This window comes from Saccoglossus kowalevskii, chromosome 14 (assembly GCF_978046115.1).
Source record: "Saccoglossus kowalevskii chromosome 14, keSacKowa6.1, whole genome shotgun sequence".
Lineage (NCBI taxonomy): Eukaryota > Metazoa > Hemichordata > Enteropneusta > Harrimaniidae > Saccoglossus > Saccoglossus kowalevskii.
Genome location: NC_140654.1, coordinates 34,592,043 through 34,607,123, shown reverse-complemented (window position 1 = coordinate 34,607,123; position 15,081 = coordinate 34,592,043). Strand labels below are relative to the sequence as shown.

General features: G+C 42.8%; 1 protein-coding gene across 1 annotated transcript in view; it reads right to left on the bottom strand.

Annotated features, from left to right (window-relative positions):
- Positions 1 to 13,537: 13,537 nt before the first annotated feature.
- LOC102805268 (RAD52 motif-containing protein 1-like) overlaps positions 13,538 to 15,081 on the bottom strand; it is a 66,592-nt gene continuing 65,048 nt past the window's right edge. Inside the window, exon 6 of the mRNA XM_085508174.1 lies at positions 13,538 to 14,033. Coding sequence (XP_085364300.1) covers positions 13,911 to 14,033 — 123 coding nt within the window. The 3' untranslated portion in view covers positions 13,538 to 13,910. The remainder of the gene's footprint in view (positions 14,034 to 15,081) is intronic.

The following is a 15,081-nucleotide window of genomic DNA, read 5'->3' as shown; positions in this document are numbered from 1 at the left end:
TTCACTCAGGGTTGCCATTTACCTTCACTTAGGGTTGCCATTTTACATTCACTCAGGGTTGTCATTTACATTCACTTAGGGTTGCCATTTACCTTCACTTAGGGTTGCCATTTTACATTCACTCAGGGTTGTCATTTACATTCACTTAGGGTTGTCATTTACATTCACTCAGGGTTGTCATTTTACATTCACTCATGGTTGTCATTTACATTCACTCAGGGTTGCCATTTACATTCACTCAGGGTTGCCATTTTACATTCACTCAGGGTTGCCATTTACATTCACTTAGGGATGCCATTTACATTCACTCAGGGTTGCCATTTACATTCACTTAGGGATGCCATTTACATTCACTCAGGGTTGCCATTTTACATTCACTCAGGGTTGCCATTTTACATTCACTCAGGGTTGTCATTTACATTCACTCATGGTTGCCATTTTAACTTCACTCATGGTTGCCATTTTAACTTCACTCATGGTTGCCATTTACATTCACTCATGGTTGCCATTTTACCTTCCTCTAGGGCTTAGTAAATGTTCTTCGGAGATGCTGAATGGTTTGAGTTACAGACATCGAGTTATGAAAACATCAAGTTTCAAAATGACCATGCCTATATTTAAGAAACCACGCCCACTTTTGCGAAACCACGTCCAAATTGTAACTAAATGTCCAATTAACAGAACTTCTAATTTATCGGCAGCATAGATTTTGATTTATAGAATTTTAATTATCGGTTAACCTAATTTCGAATTGGGCACGTGGTGAGGAGAGAATCAAACAGCATTCCAAAAGTAGCCCTACACTGTACACCAGATGGTAAAAGAAAAAGAGGATGCCCGAAAACTACCTGATGTCAGACGGAATGAAAGCGGTGTCCAGAAAACAAAACAGGGCTCCAAAACAGTCAGGAGTGTGGAGAACCTTTGTTGCTGCCCTACATGCCACTAGGGTTGATTGGCAGTATAGAATTTCGAAATACGGGAAATACACAACGTTAATATAATCTTTGAATGGATCAATTTAAATGTATACAATGCATATTACTGCCTACATCAGCACATATGTACAAATTGCATAGTTAGTGATTTTTAAAGCTATAATACAGTATATGAAGGCAATGGAATGTCAGAAAGAATTGTCTCCAGTACGTTGTGATATGCGAGATGAACATTTTCTTTCAGTCAATGAAACTGCTCATCGAAAGCTGTCGAAAAAACTCATTTTTAAAAGGAAATATTTTAAAATATCGTGAGGGCAAGTTTTTTTCAGCAGGGGAATTTTTTACAGTGTTTTGATAAAAAGTTGGTCTTTGCAAGGAGAATATTTAAAATATAACGTTTCAGGCAGGATGAGCATGCAGTGTATCGATATTAGTTATAATACTAAGATGTAGAATGGAGTAATGCTTTTGACTTACACTCGTCGATTTTATTTCGGTGTTCAAGCTGGGGTAAAAGCTAACAAAAAATTTATGAAGGTAAATGTTTTAAACAATATATAGACAAATATTTCTATTAATGAACTCAAAATGTTTGTCGACACTTCTAAGAATTACATGAGCTCCCAACATTAGATTCTGCACAGTGATGCCTCGACATTCTCATGTACTCAATATGCTACACATTAGTTATTATGATAATGAAAGAAATATTAGATTCCTGAATTGTTTTTATTTTGCACATTGTCAGGGAAGGTTACAATTTTGAACCCGGTTTTACCTAAACGTATCAGTGCATAAAATCTTTAATTATCTTTGTGCCAGTACTTGTAACAACCACTGACATTAAAAGTGTGAGAAAGAATTTACAGGAAATAGCATTTTAGAGGGTCTAGATTTCACAATTTTAAGAGGGATCATGCCCCCAGACCCGTGGTAAGGTTTCTCCTTCTGCGCAAGGTTGGTGAGCTGATCTTGCCCCTCCATGTAAAATTTCGTGCCGCCCCCTGTGCATATCATTATTAACCGGAGTAGATATGTACAAGAGTGGAACAGTTTGGAATTCAAAATTAATATCTTGTTAACGCAGTGTCAATAAAATGATTTGTTGCGAAACGCTTGTATGATGTCATTTTCGCAAAAATATTATATTTACATGAAAACCTTGCTACTGAGTGCGTATTCTGTAATCATTTTTATTCAAGACATACAATGAACGCTGGACGAAATTTTGGTGACGGCTTCACTTTGTCGCTGAGAACGACATGTGCAAACACTGTAATGTGTGAGATATGTCACATGTGCTAAACATTAGAGAAACGGAATGCTTGTTTTGAATATAGCATAAAAATAACTCATCTGGCATCCTATTGCGGAATAGAAACAATACGTCTTGGTGTTTTGACCTTGCAGGAAATTGTTGTTAGATGCCTGGCAATGTTATGATGGTGTACCTAGTGTGTAGAGATAGACCACATTCTTGTAATACACTATCTAGAAAAAGGACAATGATGATAATTTCGATTCAAGCATGAAACTGAGATAGTTCAGGCTAGTAAATTGTAGACATGGAACCATAAAATTGTCATCTATTTCATGGATTTCTCTTACATTACAAACAATAGCTTACATACATTGTCATTACAGGATGGGATGAAATGCACAAATCACCTTATAGATATTCAGTGATAGTGGGAACGTATATATTAAATGATTCAATAATTTTGTCGGTTCAGTGACTATTTCCCTTTGATGCACCTCAATGTTGTAATCCTAATGTCCCGGCTTAATGTATTGGGTGTGCGAGAATTCCGAAACACCCTTTCAGTTATATCATTGATAGTTCTCAATAGTTTTGATGGGTTACTTTTAAACTTGACTGGAATAGTAGGCAAGTCAGAATACTAGTAGTCTGATTGATTTCAATATGGCTATGGTAATCCAGGGTTTTATGGGATTATTTCTTTTCATTTTAACACTAATCATAGGACAACTTTTCACAAAGCTGATTAAAAGTATCATTAAAATTGCTGTACGTGAGGTTGAGGAAATTCTAAAATATTGTGTCACTTGCTGGTGCCAAGACTGTGATGGAACTTATCAATGATGTAACTGGAAAAATCTCTGGTATGACATGATATCTTCCATTGAAATAAATTAATTGGTCAAAATTTGTATTCAATGACCTGACTCTTTGTACTTCATATGTTGAACATACTGATTAATGAAAGACAAATTCGCCATTTATGTTGAAGTTCTAGGAAGAGTTGAAAGGATACACTGCCCCGTAGTTTAGCAGATCTTCCTAATATCGTTGGTAATGTTATTATTCTGAGATTTCTTCATGTAAATATGGTCATTATAAGTCCATAGAATGTGTAGCATTGTTTCTTGCATTCATAGTTTTCTTTAGTCAGAAACACTCTGCGTTATGGTGCTTTATTTTTATTTAGTGTTTTTCAACTTACAACGGTTGTCATATATAGTGTGGAGTTTTCTTCTGGTAGTGAAGCGTACTGTAATAGGTTCATTTGGTGTTTGGTTTATCTTACAATATACACAGGCATGGGATCGTTCATAGCAGCAGGACATGGACAGAGCAGTTCAAGTTGACAGATAACATGAAGTCTGTATCAGATTTCACATGATCCCGTAGGAGAAGTTTATATTTTATCCCCCAAATTCTGAATTGTTTATGTTATTTACATGAGCTAACGCCATCTGATCAAAATGTATCAGTATTAACAGTTTGATTTTATAATCATGAATCAAAGATATCCCCAGTGCTTTATAGTGTATTTGTCTGAAATTAAGGTATCGAAGCTGTTCAGAATGTGATACACTCAAAAATGTTATGACCTGTAGATGAAACATAAAATCGAAGCATTGCCTGTGCAATGTAGGTAGTCCAAATTGTTCGGTCTGATCCAGCCACAGTAGGGCACTCTCTAGGTTCCTCTCAAGAATGACCTAGCCAATCATGAAGTCTGACGTCATACTTCAGTAGAACACCCTCTATGTTCCTCTCAAGAATGACCTAACCAATCGGACCAATCATGTCTGACGTCTTACTTCAGTAGAGCACGTTTTCAATAGATGATATTACAATTTATCCAAAATACGCAAATTTTTGAAAAGCTTCAAAAAACAGCAGGTCACTCGTGTGATTATATATAAACTTAAGCTTAACATCAATAAGTTCAGGTGCGGTAAAGTACGCCACCAGGCGTTGAACATGATCCTGTGCTCAATCAAGAAGCTTGGATTTTCAGCCTTTGTAACAGCAGGAACCACGTAGTTTGTTGCACAGAACATATATTTATTGATCATATTTGGCGTTAAAATGTTGAACAAAAACATTAGTAGATGCAGACTGTGGCCTTTAATGCGACAATTTAATAAAAAATAACCACGTAAAAATAAACAAATAGAAATATTGTTTTAGACATGCAACTGCATGGGCAAAGTGACACCACACAAAACCAGTGTGACATCAATGTGAAAACTAAAGGTTGAGTAATCATCATTTCCTTGAATTTGATCTTGTGGAGATTTTAGACAAGTAGTCTCGTCTGAGATTAGAGGAGTATAATTAGAGAGAATTGAAGATATCATCACAAAATGTATAAATTTGATTAGACTTAGGTGAGGGTTCTCCGAACCCGCCTATTCACATAGCTCATACCCACCATAGACTCTGGTCAGTCAAAATTACTATTTTGAACTGTAGGCATTAATCAGCGATTCTGATGGTGACGGAGAGATAGAATCTAGGTCAGGGGAAGCCCCATGACCTCAAGATTCCTTTACCCCTTACGTCACGAACCCATGTGACCGAGGCCACATGGCAGCACCATAGGTAGCCATCAATCACTCTGGTTCCTTTCTCTTCGCTTCGAGGACTTAGACCAACACGACGGAAAGAGTGGGGAGGTTGGGGGGGGAGTCTATGGTGGGTATGAACTATGTGAATAGGCTGGTTCGGAGAATCCTCGTCTAAATTCACTACGTTCAATTACCCACCATAGACTCCGGTCAGTCAAAATGACTATTTTGAACTGTAGGCAGAGTCAGACATCGATAGGTGGCGGTTTTTTCCGAGCAATCAGAAAAAAAAATGATGAAAGTCTTTTCCCAGTCCAGGATGAAACAAACTCAAAACCTTAGCTAAGACCCAAGAAGGGGGTGCCTTACCTTGCCTGTGCTGTCCTCGAAGCAAAAAGCCAATGCTGCTGTGGTGACAGGGTTTGGTGCGCCTGAGAGAGCTAGACCCAAGCCGAATTCGGGGGTGATAAGCTTGAAGTAGGACTGAAACAGTTCGCATGAGGGCGTAGGTCGAAAGAAGCGAAACCTGGGAGTTTCCAGGAAGTGCTAGTGGTACAGACAATCTGCCCACAAGAATGCCGAGACTGACTTATCGCCTATGCGCAAGGGGCCCCCGCGGTTGTTCAGACTGGGTCAGTAAACACAGCCTGACCCACTATGACGGGGCATAACCTGAAGAGACCCTGCTCAATAGATTGGGCGTCTCTCAGGTAGTAGTTGATGAAGATGTTCTGCTTTCTCCAGAAGCCTGCTCTAAGAATGTGTTCGAGGGGGCGCCTGACACTAGCGCTAGTGAGTTAGCAATCGCACGGACCTCATGTGCTCATACTTGGTGTCTCTGCAAGGTCTGTGTTGAGGAGGATAGTGTATTATAGACCTCCAGTTATAGTCGCAGTAATCCACCTGGAGATGGAAGTCGGGGAAGCTGGCTTATCCTGTTTGCCAGGGCCGTAACACAAAAACATGTGTTTGGTTCCCCGTCTGGAAAACCTGGTACGGTTCTTGCAGCAACTCAGCACTCGGACCGGGCAGAGAAGCAATTCCTCCTGATCCTCCGGACTGACAATATTTGATAGCCGGGGGATGACGATCGGTTGAGGATCATGTCCTTGGATTTGGTTCTTGGCGAGAAACCCGATTCATGTCTTTAGTGCAACTTGATCATTCATAAAGGCGGCCCAACCGTCCGTGAAGGACAGTGCGCCTAGCTTGAGTGGTGCTGAAACGAGGGGCTCAAAGGGAGGTTTGCTTAGGGCTGATAAAACAACCAACAGGTCCCAATTGGGCGGTTCCCTTGAACGGGCCATGGGCCTCTGATTATGGAAAGCAGTCAACAGTCTCCTAATAATGGGACAATTGGCTAGACTTGACCCCAAAGAGTTTTCTATGGCGGGGAACAGAGCTGACCTGTAGCCAACAATCGCTGCGTATGACAGACCCACTTCGTCAAACAAGTGGACAAAGAAGTCTGGATGGCATGGATCAATCTCCCTTCCACTACACCAACTGGTGTATGCTCGCCATTTCGAGTCGTAGGCAGCGTTGGTGGACCCTGTTCACCATGGCCAGGATGTTGGCAGCCCGCTTAGATAGACCTTTCGTCTGCGAGAGTCTACTGAGAGCCTCCATGCGTGTAAGTGGTACACTGCTGGGCTTGTTGGTAGTGTGCCGTCCGGTTGGGACAGCAAGTCCGGTATGTCCGGCAGCACTACTGGTGTTTCGACTATCATTTCCAGCAGGAGCGAAAACCAGGCCTTGGTTGGCCAAATGGGCGCCACCGGAGTTAATATGCAGGTGGGCTCTTGTCGAAGTTTCTCCAGTACCTGGTGAATTAGCGGAAAGGGAGGAAAGGCGTACGCATCCATGTGGGACCAGGGGATCGATAAGGCGTCCACGGCCCAGGCTCCTGGTGTCGGCAGGAGTGTTACGTACGTCGGGAGCTTGGCATTCAGAGGTGTGGCAAACAGGCCAACTTTGGACCGTCCAACAGTCGAAAACAGCTTGGAGGCTACCCACTGGGGGATCTGCCACTCCGTGTTCTGGAGACAAAGGTACCTCGAAAGGAGGTATGTACGACCTAGAAATAGTGCCGTATGCGAGTACCAAGTTGCGAGTCGCAAGTAGCAAAATATGCCATATGCTAGTGGTAAAAACGGCATATGCGAGTGGTAAAATGTATCGTTTGCTAGTAGCAAAAAAGCCCTATGCGAGGGGTAATACAAAGGCTTGTAACGTTTGCTTATAATATAACAACGTACGTTCAATTGTGTTTTATCACAGTAAAATCAAATAATTAGCATGGTTATGAAATGATGTGTACATGGTTGGTTAAGATTGGCATGGTGCTGTTAAGGTTTTTACTTTAGGGGTGATTCATATATAAAAATAATGGTAGCAAATAGGTGTCAACGCGATCTAGCCTAGGTGTCAACCGGCGCACGCCGCCCTGTACTCAACATTACAGTCGACTAGTGTACGCGGATTACATTGCGAAGGTCGCAAATAAAAGCAGCTTTAACTACTATTTCCAGTGCTTTTTGTTTATTATTCATTTAAGTGTTTGTATCAAAAAGTTCGTTCAGTCGTTTGCATAGAATCGATGTTTGCTCTTCACGAAATTGCACAGGAAACGTGAAAGTACAATAATTTAATAAACGGCCACGACCAGCATAACATGTGAAAATTGTATTTTCTTTCGGTAAAATTAGTATGAACTCGTGGTCAGCGATTAAAGAATCATAGAATTATAATTGTAGTTAGTAAAAACGGGTGCATGTTCACCGAAGGGTCACAGAATTCTTGTGTCACGCGCCGCCGTTTAAATGAAGACAATGGCAGGTTTCAAAAGTAGTCACACCTCGGAGAGGTGTTAAATTTGCCACAACCCAAGTGTTAACTAGCACACAGTTCCATAATACATAGTATATAATAAAGAAATAAAGTGCATGTTGAGTGATAAGTCCGCATGTTTACGAGACATCCCTCACACGTGGAATGTATTTACACGCAACCCGGATCAAATTTGAATTGAAACAAATTGAAACAAAGAAGCGTCTGCCGTTGCTTGGTCAGGATAGAGAGACAATTTTCATGGGTAAATGCTAGTAGAAGACTTAGCCTCAATGCACCAAATACTTCGACCGTACAAGTAGAAAAAATATTATGTTTCGTTAAAACATAGACCTTAGAAAAGGTAATAACAATACAAATATACAGTTCACATATACTCTCAGGCAAAGATCCTGGCATAATTATAGAACTTGCCAATTATATTTACACAACACAAAGATTTATTTAACATTTAAATACTAGTACTAGTTAAGTCCTTTTGTATTGTTTTTTGTACAATTCTTACATATATCTTGTTATTATTTTAAAACTCTTTTTGCTGTACTTATCCTATGTAAATCTTTTTACACGGAGGCAATAAAGTTATTATTATTATTATTACTACATGCCTGGGGACTTCACGTTCTAGTATCCAACTTTCCAATACAAAACATGATTAGTATCAGCAATAATTTCTAGTACTGCCTGGATAATTGTGTATTATTAGTTGACATTTTTCTTGTGGTGTTTTTCGTCAATGTATTAAATATAAGTGGGAAATAGCATAATTATATTGCGTGAGTGAAAGAGGCTGGTGATACTGTGTCACAACGCAGTTGAACGCGTTCTATTTATTTCCAACGCGTGTATCACTGGCTACGTTTTTTGTTGCTACGTCTCGCCACAGTCCCTCTGGTCTCGCAAATGTCCAAGGTCCAGGTAGTCTGGTTGAAACGTGCGTTCCCATTGGTCGACAGAATCAACAGTTTATAGGAGGATTTAGCGGAGGGCCTGTAATTCATTACAAAGCTGTAAAACAGTTGTAATACCACGAAATTAACATCACGTTATTCCTAATCAGCAAAACAGCGAGTTTGTTGTCCATGTCTTGTCTGAGACAAAATTGCTTTGAAACCAGCCATTGTTTCCATTGGCTCGCGTGTGAGTTCCTGTTCAGCGAGTCTACTGATGATAACTGTACTTCTTTGATTATTTCAATGCTAACATGTCCATGCTTATTTTAACGAAACATAACATTTTTTCTACTTGTACAAATAAAGTGGTTAGGTCGAAGTATTTGGGGCATTGAGGCTAAGTCTTCTACTAGCATTTACCCATGAAAATTGTCTCTCTATCCTGACCAAGCAACGGCAGACGCTTCTTTGTTTCAATTTGTTTCAATTCAAATTTGATCCGGGTTGCGTGTAAATACATTCCACGTGTGAGGGACGTCTCGTAAACATGCGAACTTATCACTCAACATGCACTTTATTTCTTTATTATATACTATTATTTCTTTATTTAACATCTCTCCGAGGTGTGACTACTTTTGAAACCTGCGATTGTCTTCATTTAAACGGTGGCGCGTGACACAAGAATTCAGTGACCCTTCGGTGAACACGCACCCGTTTTTACTAACTACAATTATAATTCTATGATTGTTTAATCGCTGACCACGTGTTCATACTAATTTTACCGAAAGAAAAAACAATTTTCACATGTTATGCGGAGTGTGCTGGCTGGTCATGGCCGTTTATTATATTCTTGTGCTTTCACGTTTCCTGTGCAATTTCGTGAAGAGCAAACATCGATTCTATGCAAACGACTGAACGAACTTTTTGATATAAACACTTAAATGAATAATAAACAAAAAGCACTGGAAATAGTAGTTAAAGCTGCTTTTATTTGCGACTTTCGCAATGTAATCCGCGTACACTAGTCGACTGTAATGTGGAGTACAGGGCGGCGTGCGCCGGTTGAAACCTAAGCTAGATCGCGTTGACACCTATTTGCTACCATTATTTTTATATATGAATCACCCCTAAAGTAAAAACCTTAACAGCATCATGCCAATCTTAACCAACCATGTACACATCATTTCATAACCATGGTAAATATTTGATTTTACTGTGATAAAACACAATTGAACGTACGTTGTTATATTATAAGCAAACGTTACAAGCCTTTGTATTACCCCTCGCATAGGGCTTTTTTGCTACTAGCAAACGATACATTTTACCACTCGCATATGCCGTTTTTACACTAGCATATGCCATATTTTGCTACTTGCGACTCGCAACTTGGTACTCGCATACGGCACTATTTCTAGGTCGTACATACCTGTCGAAAGGGCATCTGCCAGACCGTTTCTCACCCCTGGAAGGTGGTGTGCAGTTATCTCCACAATGTATTCCAAGCACCAAAAAAGAATTTGCTCTGCTAGGACCGACAACGATGGGGAACGCGTCCCCCCTCCTTGTTGATGTAGGAGACCACCGCTGTGTTGTCTGTGTGGAGCAGGACTCTGTGGTCTCGAACTTCGTGTCGAAAGCGTGAAAGTGCTAGGTGCACTGCTTTCAGCTCGAGCCAGTTGATATGGTGGTCCCGAACCCACTGCAGGGGCCATATTCCTTGGGCTTGTTTGTCCAATAGATACGCTCCCACCCTTGGGGGAGGCATCTGTTACCAGAGTCATAGCTGTGACGAGTGGGTCCAAGGGGACCCCCTGTTTGAGGTTGGTCAGTGACGACCACCAGGACAGGGTTTCCTTTACTTGGTCCGGGATCAATACTCGCCTGTTTAGTTCCTGTAGGTAAGCTTGGTGTTCCAATAACAAGCGTTGGACCGGGTGGCTGTGTAGTGCGGCCTGGGGAACTACCCTTTGAACGGAGGTCATCATTCCGATGAGCCGCATTAGTTCTTGGAGGGACACTGAAGGAACGCTGACTAGGCGTTCTGCTAGGTTGCTTAGTGCCAGGCAATGCGCTTGAGATGGGGGAACCAGGCCTACTTCGGTGTCGAACTCCATGCCCAGAAACACCAACTGTTGAGTCGGGTTGGGATGGGACTTTTCGTGATTTACTAGAAAGCCCAACTGGTGAAGTAAATCTTGTGTAAGCCTTACATGTCTGGCTAATAACCCCTCGTCTGGGTTGTGTATCAACCAGTCGTCTAGGTACGGATTGATGTGTACTGACATTTGGTGAAGCAGCAGTACTACCTGATTCATCACTCTGGTGAACATGTAGGGCGCTGTGGATAACCCAAAGGGGATCACCTGAAATTCGAATACTTGGCCCAGATGGGCGATCGATGGGCGAGTGCCGGCTGAACTATTCTATGTATGGCATCCTTTCTCAGCAAATTGTCTACTTCCTGTCTGATTGCTTCCGCCTTGCGGGGATCCCCTGGCAGTGCCCCCGACGAGGGGGGGGGTGTCACTGACAGGGGCAGTGGAGATGACAGTGGTATTCTGTAACTGCGTGTGACCACCTGGAGCGTCCATGGATCGGTTACCCGCTGCCTCCAAGCCAGAATGCAACGACGCAATCTGCGTGCGACAGGGATCTGTGGCCATGGGTTCGGCGGTTGCAAGCGGGGGGGTTCCCCGCTACAGTGAGGTGAGGTGAGCCTCCCCGGAGATCACTGGGGTTACTAAGCTGTAGCCTGATCTCATGTCGAACGCAGGCCCACCCCCTCGCAGAGGTAAGCGTCAAACATGCTTACCCCGCTGCTGGGGTTGACGACCACCCGAGGAGGAGGAGGACAAGGAGCCACCACCTGGTCCTCTCTTTCCCGGGGGCACGCCGCTACCCTTCCCTCCCGCGGATGGGTACGAGTGCTTACCTCCTGGCTGACTCTGTCTGGCGGAGCTAGTCCTAGGGTGTTGTGCTTGGGGCGCCCTCCGTTTACTCTTGGCAGCGGCCAACTGGCTAGCAGATTCGACTTGGACCATTTGGTTTGTTACACCCCGAATCTCTGCAACTGCACCCGCTATCTCCCTATCAAAGAGGGTGGAGGATGTCCAGTCTGCGTAACTGAGGCGGTAGCGTACCCCCTGACTCAGTTCGCCGGCGAAAACACACGCGTCTAAAACCGTGTCCCGCTGCACAGTAGTAGCCCCGGCCAAGAGAGCCATATGACACTGGAGGATATCGCTCATAGCTGAGCGGTGGCCTACCATTAACTGTGTCGCCTCGTCTAGGAGGCGAGTGCATTCTGCGTCTGAGGTCTCAGGGTCCTGGGCGCTCACAAGAATGCGCTCCAGTGTGGCGCCCACGAATTCAAGGAAATTGATGGGTCACAACTCTGCCCTCAGGGCATGTTGGATAGTCACAGAATGGGTCGATGAGAATAACCATGGAAGGCGGCCGTCTCCCTTCACCTGGTTAGCAAAACAGAAGTTTGTGGTACCGGGGTCTGGGGAAGGACCTTGGGGTCCGGTTGGGGTTTTCTGGTTTTGTCCCACGAATTGGGGTCCGAATCAGAGATTGCCCCGATGGGGTAGCGTTTAGTCCAGCGAAAGGAGTTATGCAAAGATTACCCCAGCCCGGGGCTTTAAGCACCCCGTTGGCATTCAGTGCCCGAGGCTCCGACTGTGTCTGATCTACCCGGCCTGCCAGGGATGCAATTGCCCTGACAGTCCTTCGACCAAAGCCCTCAATTCTGAGGCAAACCCGGTTTGAGGAAGGGTCCACAAAGGGACCCGCAACGGACCCCTTAGGAGGAAAGCCTCCAGGAGCACAGCCTCGCTGCAGCCGGTAAAATCGGGTAAACCACCGCCTGAAAAAACAGACTGTGAGGATGCCCTCCGATCAGCGGGGGAGGCCGAGAAAAATATTGGTACCTCCACCGTCGGGCCTCTTACTCGACGTCCCAGTACACGAAGTACCGGTAGCCGAGCGTGAGGACTTTCCACTCACGCAAAACACACAACTCACTTTAACCGATTTGACTACTTGCTGTGACGCGGTCAGTCTCAGCGATTTTGATGGCTCTGAAAGAAAATCTCAGGCCTCAGAACTCTAGTGAAAAAACACACACCTTCACGCAAAAAAAACCCCAAACCCTGCACGCAGCTACAACAAAGTATCTCGGATGCGGGTTCTATGCTGGTAAATTCTGAATATAACCACTGCACGGTCGACTTGAAACACGAGGAGACCGTAAAGTAAACGGCAGCGAGCCCTGGTGCTGTCATTACATCTATATATTGCTAAATACATTGTAAATAAAAGACGACAGGCATGAGAGAAACGAATTACAGTTGTAAAAGGTGCCGCCATAAAACCAACATGTGGTAACGTAGTGGCGCCGGGTTTTAATTTCTTTGTTGTGGAAAAGCATAACACACAGAGGGGAAAACGACACGAGAATAAAAAGACAAGAAAAACTTATCCTACCAGCTAGAATGTCGGATGCCGCGGCTGCGGCGATGACCCACGATAGAAACCTGGACAGGAAAAAGCAACAGAGCCAGGCAGAGCCACTCAGAATCATTCCCCGACGACGCGGAGAAAAATGAAGAGTGATTGACGGCTACCTATGGCGCTGCCATGTGGCCTCGGTCACGTGGGTTCGTGACGTAAGGGGTAAAAGAATCTTGAGGTCATGGGGCTTCCCCTAACCTAGATTCTATCTCTCCGTCACCGGCAGAATCGCTGATTAATCCCTACAGTTCAAAATAGTCATTTTGACTGACCGGAGTCTATGGTGGGCAATTGAATGTAGTGAATTTGCAGTTTTCAAGAAAAAGTATATGTGAACACCGGACAATCATTCATATGCAAAGCTCCACATGACAAAGCTGAAAATTATGATGAATGACGCACACTGTGAAGTGACACATAACATTTATCAGTGATAGGCCGTAGGACAGAGGCTTAGCCGTATTTGACATTTTGCTCATGGCCTTCGGTAAGTTGTCATCTTGTACCATAATTCCGTAAGTTTGCTTGACAAAACTGGATTTTAATAGATGGACGCAATCCTCTGATTTAATGTACAACATCAATATATGGCTCACATGCTATGCTTTCAATTGTGTTTCAATGTTCACATTTCGGCAATGGTCGTTACAAATTGGTGCTCATGATACAGGTAATGTTTTATTAAAAGCACAAATTGGAGAAAAATGATCAATAGTTACAGATATTCCCAACTATGGGAACAGTACACATATATAAAGTTTTGACCCAACTTGCCAAATCAGACTTTTCAACCACAGGGGTTTATTATTTATAACTTGTGTCTCAATAGACTGTAGTATTTTTAAAAGCAAAATATACTTCAAAAAAGAAAACATCTGATGTCTAAGGGTCAATAGTCTTGTTCTAGTTCCAGTAATAACTGTGCATTTATATCATCAAGATCTTCTTCAAGTGGATCAGAGTTTTCTTTATCCATGGTATCCTCTGCAGGTACTGCTTCAATTTCATTGACCTACATCAAAACATATATCAGATGAAAATATGTTTTATGCATTACTGCTCATATTCATAATAGATGTGTTCATTACAGCTAACCACTCACTGTATGCTATGACATGGTACAATATAATGATGCTAGGCTCACCACTCACTGTATGCTATGACATGGTGCAATGTAATGATGCTAGGCTCACCACTCACTGTATGCTATGACATGGTACAATATAATGATGCTAGGCTCACCACTCACTGTATGCTATGACATGGTACAATGTAATGATGCTAGGCTAACCATTCACTGTATGCTATGACATGGTACAATGTAATGATGCTAGGCTCACCACTCACTGTATGCTACATGTATGACATGGTACAATATAATGATGCTAGGCTCACCACTCACTGTATGCTATGACATGGTATAATATAATGATGCTAGGCTCACCACTCACTGTATGCTATGACATGGTACAATATAATGATGCTAGGCTCACCACTCACTGTATGCTATGACATGGTACAATATAATGGTGTTAGGCTTACCATTCACTGTATGCTATGACATGGTACAATGTAATGGTGCTAGGCTAACCACTCACTGTATGCTATGACATGGTGCAATGTAATGATGCTAGGCTCACCACTCACTGTATGCTATGACATGGTGCAATGTAATGATGCTAGGCTCACCACTCACTGTATGCTATGACATGGTGCAATGTAATGGTGCTAGGCTAACCACTCACTGTATGCTATGACATGGTACAATGTAATGATGCCAGGCTAACCACTCACTGTATGCTATGACATGGTACAATGTAATGGTGTTAGGCTAACCACTCACTGTATGCTATGACATGGTACAATGTAATGATGCTAGGCTAACCACTCACTGTATGCTATGACATGGTACAATGTAATGATGCTAGGCTAACCATTCACTGTATGCTATGACATGGTACAATATAATGATGCTAGGCAAACCATTCACTGTATGCTATGACATGGTACAATGTAATGATGCCAGGCTAACCACTCACTGTATGCTATAACATGGTACA